The sequence below is a fragment of the Crocodylus porosus genome, unplaced genomic scaffold (assembly GCF_001723895.1).
Source record: "Crocodylus porosus isolate Cpor-Errol unplaced genomic scaffold, CroPor_comp1, whole genome shotgun sequence".
Classification (NCBI taxonomy): domain Eukaryota; kingdom Metazoa; phylum Chordata; order Crocodylia; family Crocodylidae; genus Crocodylus; species Crocodylus porosus.
This window is the reverse complement of record NW_017728917.1, coordinates 21,403,336-21,420,888: the sequence shown is the minus strand read 5'-3', so window position 1 is coordinate 21,420,888 and position 17,553 is coordinate 21,403,336. Positions and strand designations below refer to the sequence as shown.

General features: G+C 43.9%; 1 protein-coding gene across 1 annotated transcript in view; it reads left to right on the top strand.

The window, feature by feature from the left end:
* CCDC66 (coiled-coil domain containing 66) overlaps nt 1-17,553 on the top strand; it is a 44,555-nt gene that overhangs the window by 23,785 nt on the left and 3,217 nt on the right. The window contains exons 13-18 of the mRNA XM_019536908.1: nt 3,845-3,992; nt 4,433-4,567; nt 8,240-8,730; nt 11,191-11,222; nt 12,792-13,075; nt 15,448-15,575. Coding sequence (XP_019392453.1) covers nt 3,845-3,992; nt 4,433-4,567; nt 8,240-8,730; nt 11,191-11,222; nt 12,792-13,075; nt 15,448-15,575 — 1,218 coding nt within the window. The remainder of the gene's footprint in view (nt 1-3,844; nt 3,993-4,432; nt 4,568-8,239; nt 8,731-11,190; nt 11,223-12,791; nt 13,076-15,447; nt 15,576-17,553) is intronic.

Sequence of the window (17,553 nt, the reverse complement as noted above, 5' to 3'; positions counted from 1 at the left end):
ACTGCCCCTTCCCCCCCACCAGGGCCCCTGCCCTACTCCCTTTTGCTCTCCCCAAAGCCCCTGCCCCACAGCCCTACTGCCACTTGCCCCCCACCCAAAGCCCCTGCCCCACAGCCCAGGCTCTGTGGCTGCCAGCAGCTACTCCCACTCTGGGTAGCTTCTGGAGCCCAGGCTGCTCCAAGCAGGGCTTGCAGCATCCCAGCTGCCTGCTGGGAGCAGCCCGGGATCCCGGCTGGCAGCAGCTCCCCAGAGCTGGGGGGGCTGCTGCCGGGAGGCTCCAAACAGCTGTGCTGGGCTCCAGGATCAGCTCCATACCAGCATGTGCAGGCGCACCTCGGAGCGGGTGGTGGGGGAGGGGCCTGAGGCAGCGCAGCCCTGGTCTCTCCCCCGCTCCTGGCACGGAGGTGATGAGCCTGGCACAGCTGTTTGGAGCCAGCCCGGGCTCTGGGCAGCTGCAGCAAGCAGCGGGCAGAGTGCAAACAGCTCCGCCAGGCTGCACAGCTCTGGCAACAGCTCCGTGCTGATGGCAACTGCATAGGCACCTCGGGGTGGACAGCGGGGCGGACACTATGCCCTCACCAGCCACAACCCTCCCACATACACACCCACAACCCCAACATACTCTACATCACCCCACACACACGGCCACACCCCCTCACAAATCCCACACACCCCCACCCACCACGCTGCACACGCCACCATATGTACATACTCATCCCTTAACTACACCCCCCCCACAAGGAGTATACAAAAGTAAAACTTTATTTTTGAGCTATTTTGCAATAACTTCTATATACACTACACGAACACACATAAATCAGGACAAAAATATATTCTAATATTATAAAAACCTCAGTCTGTCTGTCTGTAATGCTGTATTTGCACTCTGATTGGTCTATGGAAACAGCCAATCAGAGTGCAAAGTAGTATTCTGACAGATGCCCCCCCGCCTCCCCCAGCCCTGTTCCCTGGAGGTGGTGGCAACAGACTGGCCCTGCTCCCTGCAGGTAATGTGGGGGCAAGTGGGTCCAGATGGTGGGGAGGGCCCAGGGCTCCATTCTGCCCCCCCACCCCCTCCTCCCCCCCTCCCATCATTTGGGCAATGCATGATGGGCAACTGGCTAATTTTTTAAGAAAGTTAAAATGTTATAGTAGATGTTTGACTTTTAGTATATTATTTGATTTTTTCTGGTTCCAAGATGGCAACCTCCCCCTCCCCAAAACAAGTACTTCCAGGGGCAAGAAAAGGGACTTCCAGTGGCAAAAGTGAGGGCTTGGAGGCAGGACTTCTGGTCACACCACCAAGGAGAAGATGGCAACCAGGGGGAGGGGGCCCCAGGTTGCTTTATACTGATGGACAGGGAATGACTATAAGTGATGAATGAGAAGGCCACAGTGGGGTGTTTGAGGGGTGCACTGTGCACACATTAGTGCTTGAGGGTTGTGTGAGGTTTTGGAGGAGGATGCTGGGGCTCTCGAGACCAGCCAGGCAGAAAGCTGAGAAGGACAAAGTCTGCAGGACCAACGGCTCAGAACCCGAGAGAGCGAAACGAAGGCCAAGGGCCCAGAGCCCAAGAGGATTGAAAACCAGGGGCAAGAACCTAGAACCCAAGATGGGGTCAAGACGGGGGCTGGAGCCAATGAGCTGAGGCCCATTGCAGTCTGCCTAGGCTAAGAAGCCCAGTTAAAGGAAAGGGGTGAAGGCTGGGAATGTCAAGACCGCAACAAGAGTATGGAGGCCTAAGGAAAACTGACATTGTAGTGATTAACCAATAACCAGCCTGGGCATGGCTGCAGGGTTGAAAAGCAGGGTGTGTGTGAAATGGGCTGTATTCAATTTGGATTTGGATTTGGCCTGAATCAGGGATAGTGATTCAATTTGTTGATTCGGATCACTGTCCCCAATTCAATTTGGCCAAATCCGAATCTTAAGATTCCATGCTGATTTGGACAATCAATAATTCAGCCACAGACAAAGCTTTAAATGTTTTTTCTACATACCTTGAAGTACCAGGTGCAGCCTGTGAACACTGCAATGCTGGGGTGGCTGGAGTGTCCCACAGGAGCACAGGGGGCCCCCCACTTGTGCTTGGCAGTGAACCCGGAAAGTACTTCCGGTCCACTTCTGGGTCCACCACCAAGTGCACGGGGGGGCCCCCACACCTCCCCGGCTGGGTGATTGGTCATGGGATGACCCCGGCTGCCCACCCAGACCCAGAAGGCACTAGTCACTGAGCTGGAGGGATGCGGGAGGGCTTTTGGTTCACTTCTGGGTCTCCTGCCAAGCATGGTCCATCTGCTCCACCATCGCAGCATTCACAAGTCACCTGGTACCTTGAGGTATGTAGAAAAAACAGTTAAAGCTGTGTCTATATCTGAATTGCCAAATCTTTTCAAATCTCTCCAAACCGATTCAGAGAGATTAAAGAGTCTCCTGATTCAATTCGGGTTCGGATTCGGGGATTCGGCCTCCAAATTGAGCCGAATCTCTATCGAATCAGGAGCCAAAGCTTCACAGAGCCCCAGTGGTAGGGGGCCATGAAGGTAACTGGTGACCTGGGGGGCACAGAGAGGGCCAGGAAGGTGCCACTTAACACGTGGGCAGGACTGAGATCACTGGACCAAGAATAGAAGAGGGTTCACTCTGGGACCTTGGGGCAGCCCCCTTTTTCATAATCTAATTATTTCATCAAAGGTGTGGCAGGTGAGAGGAAAGGGAGGGTACCCAAGGGGCCAGAGTAGGACAGGAGCTGCGTGGCCACCAGGGGGAGTCACGGCCACCCCCAGGGCCTAGTACTGTTATAAATCCTTTACCCACAATACTCAAGGTAAACTTTATTTTAAGTTTTAAGTGGTACCTTCTGTTGTCTTGGTGGATCCATATTTGCTGTTTGTGCTGGGGCTTCATCCATACCCCTATGGACAAACTTGTTGAAGAAACAAAATTAAATTAAAAGATTTAGGTAAAGATTTGAGACACATTAACTGGAATTATTTTTCCCTTATGGAAGAGAAGTTGTGGACTCTAGGTATATTTTACACCACTCAGAACACAGAATGTGCATGGAAATTGGAACCATTTTTACAGATATTATGGCCTCTGTATTGCATTTCTCTTTAATGGCACAGAACTGTCAGGAAAGTTGGATAGTGTTGGTTGAATTTGACTCTTATGGAATCAGAATTTAAGTACAATTTATGTATTTTGTAGACCATGTAAAAGGCATGTAAAAGACAAACTATAATGTATACTAGGAACCCTTGATAGGACCCTACCTTTAGCATCTTTCTACTCTGAAATCTGTAGTGTGCTGATAGAATAACCCCTCACTGTAGAAAGTGTTCCTTTTTCCTGTCTTCTCCTCCTCAATCCATTGAGCCTTGAAAATATGAAGTGGTACTGGTATGTTTGGGGATGCTTTACTGTCTCCATGTGGTAGAATTAGGGTGTATGATTTTCTAATTCTTGCTTCTTTTTTTTTCTTCAGGCAACATGGTAATGAGGAAGCTAGGGCCTGAGGTACATAGGCCCTCACTCCCATTAACATGAAATGAAATGAGGTGCCCAAATATGTTTGAGCATCTGAGCTCTGTCCCTCGTTCTGCTATGGTGCCATTATTGAACTGCTTTCTATTAGCATTACATATGGCTGGAGTTAAATTTTATACCTGTTCATACCGTTTAGTTTTCTTTTTTCTGTTCAGTAGAAAAAGTTAAAAAATATAAATCCCCCAGTAGCCAAAAATATGGATAATTATAAATGTCAGGAGGAGATTATGCTACCCTATTTATTTTTGTTCGCAGAATGAACAATCACATATATTTACCTCCTTTTTACTATAGGAAATCATGACTCTTAAAACAAATAAACTCTATCAGACAATGCAGAAAGCTCAAGAACTGGCACAGAGACTGAAACAGGAACAGCGTATTCGAGACTTGGCTCAGAAAGGACATGACATTTCAAAATTGCAGAAGAACCTTGCGGGAGGCAAGTATCAAACTTTGATATTTCCATCTGTATCTGATATTCCTTTGGTTTTTGAATGAGCATTGATGGGTTTTTTGAGCAAAAAAATCTGCTTTAATAGTAAGTCTAGACTTACTAGCTCCTTGGCTTTAGAAACAGAAGAAGACTTACCCTGTTAAAGCTTCTTTGAATTAAGTATCTCAGCAGCCTAAATTTATTCAATATGAGTCAAGCTTCAAAATAGCAAATAATATTATTCACATTTCAGAAATGAAGAGAGACACTGATGGACATTTTAAAGAAGACCTAAGAGACATAGAGGGTAATGGAGTGGAACATGGTCAAACTGAGCCGGTAGCAGAGTTGGGTTCAGAAGTACTAATCCATGGTGATACTGTTAACTTGATACTGTGTTTTAAATATTAAATTCTTTAATCAAGTCATTTGCTTCGTATTTCTAGGTGATTCAGTATGTGTGAATTATAAAACTGACCTTTCAAATTTAGGTCATGATAATTCCTCTGAAGACATTAGTTCTAAGATGGATCAGAATGTAAAAGAAACCTCCCCTAGGAGAGACACTGCTGTGCAGACAGGTATGAAATTCCAAAAGTCTAATTGTGATTATTTAGTTGGGGGCTAAACAAATCATCTTTATGTAGCATGGAGTACCAGTGAACACTTAGGTAAGATAGTTCCTGTTAAGCTAATATGCTTTATTAGCTAAAATAGAAGAGCTAACCTTGGATGAGATGTTATGGGTCTTAAGTAGAGAAGGCATGCAGAAACGTATAAAAAGTGAGCCTTATTGGCCACGTTCACGTGCATTTTGGGGCACCTCACAGGCTTTTGAGGAGCCACAAAACACACCCCATGCATGTGATTTGGTTCTCCACACTGCACTGTGGAGCCAGATTTAGATATCAGGAAATTCTGGTTTAAAAAAAGAAGCACACAGCAAAAAAGCACAGCGTTGCACGTGACAGAAGTGTGCACCGCCTGAAACCAGAGCCTGGCCAGCCACAGCCACACTTCAAGCTGCTGGCCAGGTTCTGTGCATCCAGATTGCTGCTGGAGCCCCAGGAGACCCCCAGGTAAGACTGCTGGGATTGGCCCAGGTGCTGCCCTCAGCCTCTCTTATCCCACCTGGAGCATTTTTCCCCATGCTGAACCTGTGTGTGCAGGGCCTCTTCTGGGGCAGAAGGCAGTGGCATGAATTTGCACTGCTGCTTTTTTCCCCCACAGCAGCTGCATGCCTCTGCTCAAGGGGACACAGCCATTGAGTCTGAGTACCATCAAGGGTTTAGCAAAATCTGTTTTCTGTCTCTAGCAAATTCAAATTGGTCTGGTTGTAATATGCCAATACTACATACCTTACTAGTAAGCCAGGCAAAACCCAATTCATTAGCAGGAGCCTAATTTGAAGTATGTGAGTATTCCCATTAACTTCAGTGGTACTGCTTAAGCACATGCTGAAGTATCTTGCTGAGTTTGTGTTCTAATGAGGAATAACGGATACTAGCAAAATTGCTGCCAGTGATTTTAGATTTGGAGAGAAGAAGTGCCAAAAGACACTGAGTCTAACAAGTGGCAACCCTTTCCACAATTCCTCCTTGTAAAATATGTAGAAAAGTAATTGGTGTATCTGGGTATCCAGACCTTCTAGTTCTGCAGCTGGCAATCTTTAAACAAGCTGTGGGCTGGAACAACTTGGCTCCAGTTAAATATAGGCCTGATGATTTTGGCAGTGTGTCAGAGGTGAGGGGACTTTGCCTACATCTGATGGGAAGCAGTGCTGCAGCTGGGAGGTGAGGAGCAAGTGGGAAATAGTGTGGATGTAGCTGCAAGTTGTCCAGCCCCTGCACAACTCCCCACCAGCTGTGCCCATGCCATGGCTAGGGAATAGGGAGCCAGGAGAAGCAGCAGCAGCACAAGCCAGCTCCCAGCTACGTGGCCCTGGTGTAGCCACGTAGCTCCCTGCTAGCCAGTCCTGGTGCAGGTCTGGGCATGGGTACAGGCAAAGCCCTTCAGCTCCATGGGCTGGATCTGACCCATGGGCTGTAAGTTACCAACACTTGTAGTTTGTTCCCAGATGTCTAACATCACTAATGACAACCAAAATGAAGGGCAGACTGCATTTTGTAGCATTGTGGTTAAGGCAGAAATTACCATACTTACCAGAATGTGCAGCTGTTGATAGGGAAGGTGAGGAGTTTCTAATCATAACAAATATCTAAAATAAGTGCATGATTATTAACTTGCTGCACTGAAGTGGTTGGGAGGAATTTAGTAGCAGGAGTAGAAAGCTTTGGCAAGTCTACAGAACTAAGTAGTATTTCGAGTGCTTTTAGTGTAGCATGTGGAGAGAACTAGATTCTAATTAGTTTTAAACACTGAAACAAAATCACTTCCCTTTTGGAAGAAGAGGGAAAAATAGATACCAGACTGGGGATTTCAGTTACTGCTAGTATCATATAAATGGTTATTATGATCTGACAAACCTTGAATCAGATGTGCAATGAATATTTTATAAAAAGTTATAATTTGTTCTTCATCATTTAACTAACCAGACAGAAATTGAACTGCATGGGTTGGTCAAATAAAACGCACAGCAGCGCTTGTGCTGAGCATGCTCACCAGCTTCCAAAGCACACAAAGTATCATCTTTGGTGCTACACTCTGTGTGCATGCCAACGAGTCTTGACAGACATACTACAGGACTAACACAGCCCCCATTTCAGGAGCTGGTGCATGCAGAAAGGCCATGGGGCATCTTGGTATGGGTGCAGCATCTCAGCATGGTACTCCCTTGTGCTGCATAGACTTTCCCCACTTTTCAAGACAGCATAGATTTTCTTACATTAACTAGGTTTTGTTCTCAATGCTTTAAAAAAGGGGTTGGCCCATGGGCTGAACCCAGCCCACAGAGCTGTGGTATTGGCAGCATTCAGTGGCAGGGGCTTTTCCATGCTGCACTGTGTAGTCCCAGTACTAGCCTGCCTTGGATCCAAGCTGGGCCATTCCAGCACACTGCCAGAAAATGTTACTGACTGGTGTTTTAAAACGTAGGCTGTGTTTTCCTTGTCACTGTATTTAATTCTGTTAAACCTGACGTACAGGTGGCCAGGGTGGCAACAATAAATGAGACCTCAGACCTTTCCAGTCAAATGGGACACTTTGATTTATTAACATATTAAATGAAATAAAGTAGCAAGATACATTACATGTGGGATAAGTAGTCTCATTTGGTGATGCTGGTGGCCAATCATCAGGCAAGCGGACTTCTATACATCTGCATGGTGGTGTCTTCAGTTCCCTGTACCCAAGTTATTTTCCTTTGTTTGCTGCCATCCATTCAAATTCTACCTTTCCTTGTTTGGATTTTAGCTGATTTCATGCTTACATCACTTATTGATTCTTGTTCACATTCAACATACAGGAAACCCTTGCTATTCGCAGATTTACGATTCATATTTTCGAATATTCGCGGTGCACTGCACCAACCCACACGCTCTTCCCCGCGCGGCATGATGACACTTTGTTACTGCACTCCGCAAGTAAGGGGTGCTTCAAGAAATTTACAAAGAGGCACAGCCTACATAATGTGAAGTTGATGGGAGAATTGGCGTCAGCAGACCGTGAAGCAGCATGGGATTATCCCCTGCAGCTTCTTAAAATCATCAAGGAAAAGGGTTACAAGCCCAAACAAGTTTTCGATGTAGACAATGTAGTACAGTATTTGTGGATTTCCCCATTTGCAGGGATCTCTAGAACGTATCCACCATGAATGGTGAAGGTCTCCTGTATATACTTTTACTATTTCCTCGTATCTTGCAGTTGTCTCTGTTTATTTCCTCTTTTTCCCCTCTGGCCCATCTGCCCTTATGCAAAGTCAGTAAGCTTATAGCAGTCATAAAGAGGGTTATTTATGATCAAAAAGGTGCATTTAAGGGTGTTAGTCCTCTACTAAAACAAAAATCTCCCCATTGTAGCCAGTCTAGACTTGTAGGTTATTTATACCTATACCTTTTAGTTCTCAGGTATGCCAGAGATCTGTGGCTTAATCATGTCTGCTCCACACGGGAGCTGACATTCTACCCTATCTACTCTGCTACAGCAAAAAGAATAAGTATGTTCTTATTGTAGCAGCTAGAGTTATGAACAAATGTAGCGTTGATAGATTGATATTCTGTTGTTCAATTACAAATCAAAGATATCATTTAGACTGCTTTGAAAAACGTAAAAATAAAAGATACATTTGTTTTTAGATTACTTCAACTCCAGAGTATGTATCAACTCTGAATCATGCATAGAAAAGAGAAATGTGGACAGTACATCTCCAGATATTTCCATAGAATACAAAGAGAAATTTAATAGCAAGAAGTGCCAAAAAGAAATGCAGTGCCCAGATAAAAAGAAAATTTCAGAAAAAGAGAATAATGGCACTTATTATAGTGCTCAATATGACCAATTTGCAAGACAAGAAAAACAAACAAAACCTATGGGAAAATATGGGAAGAGACCTGACTGGAATATAAATAAACCTGGAAAAAGATATATTCCGGCCTCAGAGAGATATCCTCAACGGCTACAAAGACAAAGGGAAGAAAAGAAAGTAAGACGACAAATGGAGCTGCTTCAGTTGGTAGAAAGGAATATCCCAGGTAATCTCTGTATAAAGAAAGGTCCTTCTCCAGAGAGGTCTCCTTTACCTCACCAGAAAACTGACATGATGAGCAAGGGACATACAGTCAGAAAGGTAACAAATTGGTGTTTGACAGCAACATTTTTTCATTGTCATTTTAGCTCAATGAGTATATGATTTGTGTAGGGCTAGAAAATCATGGATGCAACTCCAGCGTTGGGCTTTGTACTCAGATCCAAGGCTTGCAGTGAAGAACAGCAATAAAGTAAAGTAGTACTTTAATGATCTAATACACTGAGATTTCACTCACCTGGGCTTTGATATCACTACAATACTCTTCTCTGTCTTTGTTCCTTCCAACTCTGTTCTCATTTATTGATTATATCAGGAGTGGACAATTATTTGGGCCTGAGAGCAACATAGGGAGTTTTGATGAGCTGTTGTGGAGAGGGTCAATATTTCCACCCCACAACAACTCACCAAAACTCCCTATGGTGCTGCGGGTGGGCTGGAAGCAGGGTTTGGGAGCAGGGTGGGCAAGGCCAAGATCATGGGGCCAGGTCACAGGGTGGCAAGAGTTCAGAACCAGGGCCCAGGCCAAGCCACAATCCACTCCCTGCATGCTTCTGCCCTGTGAAGGTATTGGGGTGGGGGGGGATGCTACCCAGGTGTGATGAGGCGGGGCCTGGGGAACATGTGGAACAGAGCTCACCCGGGTCATGCAGTCTGCAGCTGTCCCCATGACACTGTGTGGGGCTGAGCCCCACCTGCTCCTGCCCAGGGCAACCTGCACCACACTCCTATCTGCACTCACCAGCCTACCCACGGCCCTGGTTCCAGCCCCTGCCCCAGCCAGCTCACAATTTCTGGCAGGGATATTCCTGATGTGGCTGCAGCCGGCTAGGTGCTGCTCTGCTCCTCTCACCTCCAGTGACAACTCCTCCTGCCCACAGGGGCAGTGTGGGGGAAGGGAGCTTTAGCCAGGTGGCTCGTGCCTCAGCATGCAGGGCTCCAGCTCTAGCTCCTGGCTGCCTTCCACCTGCTCTGCTCACCTGGCATGATGAGCAGCAACCTACAGGCGGGCGGGCAGAGTGAGTGGAAAGTACCTTGGAGCTGGATCCAGAGCCCCATGCACTGGGGACTAAGCCACCTGGCTGAAGCTTGCTCCCATCCTGCCTGGAGTGGCACGGCTGGGGCTGGGGCAGGAGCTATTGCAGGAGGCAAGGGGAGCAGAGCAGCACCCTGACAGCTGCAGCTGCACCAGGAACAGCTCCCCTGGAAGTACGCTGCCTGGGGCCTGGTTTTGTGAGAGCACGGTGCATGCTGCCCTGGTGATAGTGGGAGTGACTTGGCCCCATGTGGAGTGCTGTAGCGGCAGCCTCAGGCCCACCCCTGGATTATATAGAGGAAATCTTATTTTCAGAAAAGCCTAACTCTGGATAGTTATTGTACCACCACAGGCTAGAATTACTTTGTTCACTTGCTGTTTTGCATCCACCAATGTATGTTCTTGGGGAAAGGGGTGCAGGGGTTGAACTGTAATTTTTACGAAGAACTAGAAAAAGCCCTTGCAAGCTAATTAGAGTGTGTTTATGACAGCAATATATATGCTCGTAAGCATATATTTTCTTCTTTTCCCTTTCTCAAACAAATATGTAGCCTATGGCTGAAGAAAAAAACCTTGAAAGACTATTGTTGGTATCTCTCACTGCCAGGGTTAGTGGACTGCCTTGTAGCCTCCTTTGTTCCAGCATGATCTTCCATTGAAAAATGGCTCCAGTTGTCAAATGACCTTTTTAAGATCATTTACCTTCCTGTCAGAAAATGAATACTGTAGAAACACAGACTTTCAAAACTGATTACAAACTTTTAAAAACTGAGTCAGATTGTGGAATTACTTTAGCTACTTCTGCAGCTTCCTCATCTCTCTTCCAGGATACCACTTCCATGGTCTAAAGCCACACTGATTCTGCTGCTTGAAATTTTAAACCATTAAGCCCTTCTACATTAGAAAGAATGTGTCTGTTGCTGGGCTAACAGAGTCCTTCCCCTAGTAATCACACAGGGACAGGGAGTGACATGGCCTCATGGGGTCTCTCCTTCAGTCACAATGTGCTTTTAAAAAACGGTGCCTCTGAACATGAGAAGGTATGAAATCCCAAACTTTGCACGTGATCTTCAGGATCTCAGCTGACTTCAGTAACATTCCACCACCAATTAACTTAGTCTATAATGTGTATAAGGGCACTTTTTGGATACAATTTTCAGGCATCTTTTTTCCCTGAATTCAGGGAGACCCGTAGAACAGTAGTTTTCAATAATTTTTCATGTGTGGGACCCTAAAAAATTTTGAATGGAGGTGCAAACCCCTTTGAATTGTAAGAGTGGCCATTCACATACTTTTGATTAAATCATAGTAATCTTTTGTGGACCCCTTAGACATAGTCTGCAGACTGCCAGAGGTCCATGGACCACAGGTTGAAAACCACTGCTGTAGAAGACAGCAGTATTTCAAAACGCAGTATACATTATAAAAATTTGGGGGTTTAAATTTTTACTTTCTTGATCTTTTAGGAAGAACCGTCTCCAAACATTCATGAAGAAAGGTAGGTCTGTATTCTGTATCAGTTACTACAAGAAAAAATATACAAAAAAAGAGAAATTAGAGTATTATTTTTAGCATAAGATTTCTTTACTAAAAGCACAGTAGATATATGCGCCTGTACTAGGCACAGTCCAGAATATTATTCTTCAGTAAATTATGCTGCATCTGAAAGCAGAAAAGTTTGGTGATCAGTCAAATAAAGGTTCTTTAGTTTTCTAAGTTGAAATGTTCCAATGGGATTCCAGTACTAAAAACTGGCTAAAAAGAACATTATAAACAAAATCATTTGTTTTAAAGCCAATCTTGAGTTTTTTGGCACTTGACTCATGACTTTTGAAAGCTAGGGATTGCAAATATCAGAAACACTGTTTTAAGTACTTAACTTTTCTCCTCTAGTCCTGTGTGAGGTTAGCTACATTTTGCAGCTTGGTGGGGGCACTTTAATGGAGCTTAGCTCTGGAAGCAGGACACATCCAACCTGGCCTTCCCCATTGCTGCTGGAGGCAGAGCCAGAACAAGTCACCACTCCCCCTGCTTCCTGCCACATGGGAGAAGCCCTGTGCCTCCAGAATGCTAGCAGAGTGCCTCGGTACTGAAACTTCCAGAAGCTCTTTAGCTTCATGGACCATAGACTGCCAGCTCTGGTGCAGTCACTCATTAACCCAGCCGCAGAGTTTTATTTGGTGCAGAACAAATCTGATTCTTCAGTGAAGAAACTGTTCCAGCACCCTAATGGCCTATTAAATCCTAATGGCTAAATTTTAATTTTTGATAGGTTTTTAAAACTTCAGTGAGAGCAAAATGTATCCATCAGAAAACACAACTCATCCCTAAATGAGGGTAAATTAAGTTTCTTCAGAAGTAGACCTGCACCTTTTTGTGGTCAGTTTAGCAGAAGTCTGCAGGCCTTTATTTTTAATGTAACTCACTTGTTTGGATTTAACTTTGGGTATGGCTTATTGAAAATGGTTAAAATAGCATTTTAACCTTAAAAGAACTAGCATAGATTTCAAGAATATCAGTTGTTTATTTGAATTGCATAGAACTAGCATTAGCTTCCCAAGAGAACAACAAGGAAATCATTCAAGTGGTAACAAAATGTGAGAGACTTATTAAATATATGCTGTAAAAGGAAAATTATAGAACGTTAGTTAGTCTAGAGTTCACCTTTGCTGCAAGTGGATAGAACAGCAACAGTTGAATTCTCAAAACTGACCAAGCCTTAAAGATTGTTTTGGTCCAGAGGGACTGACCAGTATGGTACATGGAAACCAGAGCGGGTTTTTCCTTCAAGTCACTCACGCTATCCTGCAACAATGAGAGAGGTAGAGCAGACTCATTCTGATGGCACTGTGTTATTTGGAAAACAAGATCCACAGAGTCTTGTTTTCTGAAAGATCAGTAGGAAAGAAAGTCAGTGTTCAGTAGGGTGGGGAAACAAGACAGTTTTAAATGTTGTGTTTAAAGATTTATTCATTAAATATCATCTCAGAAATTCTAAAAACATTACAGAAATTAAGCATATTGCTTGGAAGTGGCTGTTTGGTCTAACAGCAGTTGTTTTCTACAGATATGAATCACCGCCTGTTCCAGCAGTTAAAAATAGATTATACCAAATACAGCAAAAACAGATGAATGCTTCTAATTTCCCAGTCCATAATGGCAATATCGGAAGAACGAAAAATACCAACGCAGATATGCAACAAAGGAAATCATCTCCATTTACTGAACCTGAAAGGCCTCCCTCTTCTCATTTTATTCCTTATGTTAGAACAAATGAAGTGTATTACCTTGATCCAGATGCACCAATGACTAGACCTTCAACACATGATCCACAGTATCAACAGTTTAATGGTACTGAAATGTGCACTTTATAAAACAGGAGTTTCACTTTTAATAAAACTAGTTTAATTTTAATAGTCATAAAATGAAACTAGGAGGTAGGAAGTTTAAAACTACATGCCATTAATGTGCAGCAATAATGCGCAGCAAAAAACTGCTCCATGCACATGTAGACGCTCTGCAGTTCATTGCTCCTGGGAAGCTTCCAGGCACAGTTTACATGTACACCCAGGCCACAATACATTGGACCAGGTCACAGCAGCCCTGGCTGGCAGGGGGCCCAGGAGGTCAGCCTGCCAGCCTGAGGCTGCTTAGACTGGGCTCAGTGTGCTGCAGAGGGGCTAGTCGGTGCACAAGGGTGCTTCAGCATGGGTCTAGCCAGCAGGCAGCCCTGACACTGAAGCATCCTTGTACCCCAGCCAACCAGTCAGTGTCTACATGTGCACTGTTACGCATTAAAAAACCTTGCAACAGGGTAGTATTTGCATTTACAGTCGGACCCCCAGTTATACAGTTTCAAGTTACACTGATTCACATATACACACTTTATGTAACACGACCATGGTTCAACTTACACGATACCCTGCCTCACATTTACACTACTTGCAGTAGAGTGGTTGTTAGTTTGGAGTTCGCTTACATAGCGTTAGCATCACTTGTCGTCTCCTCCAAGGTTGTCCATCATTTTTGGTTAAGTTAACCCCTTAATATTTGTGAACATGGCATCAAAGACAGCCTTTGATGTTGTGCTCAGAAGAGCATGTAAGTCAATCACCCTGGCCCAGAAAATAGAAATTCTTGATAAATTAAGTGAAGGCAATAGTGCTGCGTGGATCGCTCTCCAATACAGTTTAAGTGAATTGACTGTGTGTACCATTAAAAAAAGTGAGGAAAAAAGTGAGACTGTGTGAAAATGACAACCCCTGTGAATCTGAGTGTCGTTGGTGACTAGAATTCCTCATTTAGATAAGTTTGAGAAACTTCTTAATCTTTGGATCAGTGAAATGACCAATACAAAATGAGCAGTTGTCGATGGCGCGGCAATTAGGGCTAAAGCTTTGTCTCTGTATGAGCACATAGCCAAGAGTAAAGATTTTAATAACGCTACCCATTATTTTGTATTCAAATATCCTTTTATTATGAAATAATGTTATCAAATATTGGTCCCAGGTCCCTATCCCCCTGTTTTCCATTGACTTTTCCAATGCCTCAAGTTACACCGTTTCAACTTACACTGTGTTTTTCAGGAACGTATCCCCCACGTAACTTAGGGTCCAACTGTACTTGTATGTATAAGTACTACCCTTCTGCAGAGCTTATTAGTTTCATGTGCCCTAATAACGTGCAGACATGTAGACGCGGAGATGTTTACTGCTCGGTTAATTAGCCAACTGAACAGTAAACGTCTCGTGTAGAGGTGCCCAGCATGTAATTAGTGTGAAACTCATTGCCACCAGATGTTGTGGAAGCTGATAGTTAGCTACCTTCAAAAAGGGATTGGAGAGATTCTTGGAGGAAAGGGGCATCAGGAGCTATTGAGCAGGAGAGTTAGGGGTACAGCCTGTGAATTAGAACTTTGCTAGATCTTAAATGCTGGGAGCTGCAAGACAGGGAATAGTGAGGGGAAAAAATACCCCGTTTGCTCTCCCTTTCAGCATCCACTCTCTGCCCTCATGTGACCCAAGATAATGGAGAAGATAGACCTATTGTTTGATGCAGTAAATGGCAATTTTTACATTCTTATGAGAGGAAACACCATCATGATTTAGTTTAGGAATTCTGGCTGCTGACAGACATGAAAAAAAATGGAAACACTTTACCAGAAGCAGCAGTGCATTAGCTCAACCCAGCTCCATGGTCTATATAGATCACGCTCTTCAGTAGGGCTTTTTAGCACTTTTATCTATTTAATTGGGCGAGCTGAGTCTTCTGGGCATGCACTGGGTTTAGTGCGGGGGTGCACCAAGTTTAAAGTAAAAAGCAGTTTGTTTGTTTTCTTGTGTCTGTAAGCAACCTCTTGTGATTAGCTGCTATAACAGTGCACTGAAGTCTGACATTTGTTCTTATAAAAGCCTTTGTTGAAGCAACTTTGTTAGGGCAAAGCATTATACAAAAAGCTTGATCAACTATGAAAACATGAAAAGGAAATAACAAAGTTAGCTTTTTGTCACTGTTTACAAGTAAAATTCTTTGACAAAACACCCGTAATACTATATTGGTTATTTCAGGAACCTATACGTGATTTGACTTACAAAATAATTTTAGAGGTGAAAAACTGACAATGAAAGAAAATGTATTTTTACAAACTATAGAGTTTACTCAAGGAAAAACATCATTACATTATTTACATTATGCTTAATATATTAAATTATGATTATGTTTAGATTCTTACCATACACCACGACAGATTTTTAGCTCTGATCATGTGAGAGATCCACTTCTTAATCCTGAAGTTGTGAAAAACAAAGACCGGCAACAGGCAATCCTCAAAGGACTGTCAGAATTACGCCAGGTAGGATATGAGCTAAACTTGGAAAGAGCATTTTATGAAGGATTTTACGAAATCCCTGATTTCATAAGGATTAATGTATCAGACATGTCCCTGTTCTTTTTCACTGTTCTCAATTAGGTCCTTTCTATGCATTTCTCTTCCATTTTACCTTTTTGACCTGACCTTTTTCCTGTACACTCACCTTCAGCTCCTTTCCTTGCCTAGCTATCAGGGAACTCAGTATCTAGGAAAACTTACCTTCATACGGTTAAGTAATATCCCTGCACACAGATGAAGATGGCATGTCTGTGGGAAAGATAATTCCACAGAAAGCAAAATTGTGAATTATTTTGTCTCAGCACATCAGAACCATTCCTTGATATGATGGCCCACTGGTGGGTGACCTTGTCAGTGCAGAATTATCTCAGTGCAAAAGATTAACAGTACTGGTGAGTTACAGAAACTGCCCGTGGATTTGATTTAAGGACAATTATAAACACCTTCCTTAAGCTAGGGTTTCCTTCATCAGCACATAATTTTGTTTTGGGAATGTAATTCAATTAAAATGGAAAGGAACCCAGATTTAACTGGAAAAATTAGTAGTTACTGAACCAAACTCTGTGTGTGTGTGTGTGTGTGTGTGTGACAAAAATGTACACACATTTGTGAGTTGCTCCATTATTTCTAGGAAAGCCAGTGATGATATATTTCCACAGGATTTAGTGAAAACATTTTTAATGTACAGTAAAAGCTATGTTATTCAGCACTTTACCATCTGGAATGCTCTATTAACTGGCATCTGTCATAGACGGCAATACACCTTGCTGTGCGGCATCTTGTCGTGCGCTTCTCGTAGATCTGTTGTTTATGGAAGCTTCAGGATGCTGCTGAGCAGTGTCGCTAGCAGTAGTCTCAATTGTAAACATCCACTGTTGTGATCACGTTGTGCTCGTGCTGTATCATGACTTTACCACTGAATATCTTGCCCATCCTGCAACTATGGCTAAGTATAATTCTCAGATAACTGGCATATTTCATTAACCGACACCCCCCGTTCCCCATGGATGCTGGATAACAGCTTTTACTATACTGAGTTTATCTTAGTGAAAAGTCTGCAAGCATAATGAAGGTAACACACACTGCGCAAAAGGAAGACATTAATTGCTACAGTGTGTACTTAACATATTCCTGTGGATAGGGCAAAAAGCTGCACAGAGTAAGACATTGCCATACATCTAGATAGTAAGATAGAAATTTGTTACTTTACCTGTTAACAATTAGATAATAGCAGAATGTGGTTCAAAGAAAATTGAGAAAACAGGTTTGACTGTTGACTTCTAACTCTTCCCTGCTAAACAAGATGGGGCAGCAGAAAAGTAAAAAAATATATCAATGTGCATTTGAAAGAATGCTATTAAAATACCTAGCTCACATGTTCTTTCCCTGCAAGTTGGCTTGTGTGTCACACTTTAAATGTGAATGGGGTCAGAGGAAGGGCAGGCTGACATGCTCTGGGTTAAGTTTTAAGGGAACCGTGGGGAGAACAATTTGACAGTGGGGGTCTACTACAGACCCCCCAACCAAGGGGAGGAGCTGGACCGGGAATTTTCAAGCCAACTTGCAGAGGCACTTAAGGCAAGGGATGTAGTTGTCATGGGTGATTTTAATTACCCGGGCATCTGCTGGGAGGAACAATCAGCCGGGTTGGACCATTCCAGGAGGTTCCTGGGTAAAATACAGGACCTCCACTTAATTCAGGAGGTGCACAGTCCCACCAGGGGAAATGCCCTGTTGGACCTGATCCTGGCCACAGGCAACAACCTGGTAAGGGGCCTCCAGGTCAAGACATATGACATCAATCTCTTCTCCCTTGTCCAGGTGATAGGTCACCTGGTCATAGACGGAAATGAGATTGGTCAAACAAGACCTACCTGCAACAAACCCGTGCTGGCTATCCCTTAGGATGTTAGCCTGGGCCAGTCCCTCAAGGATGGCCTCC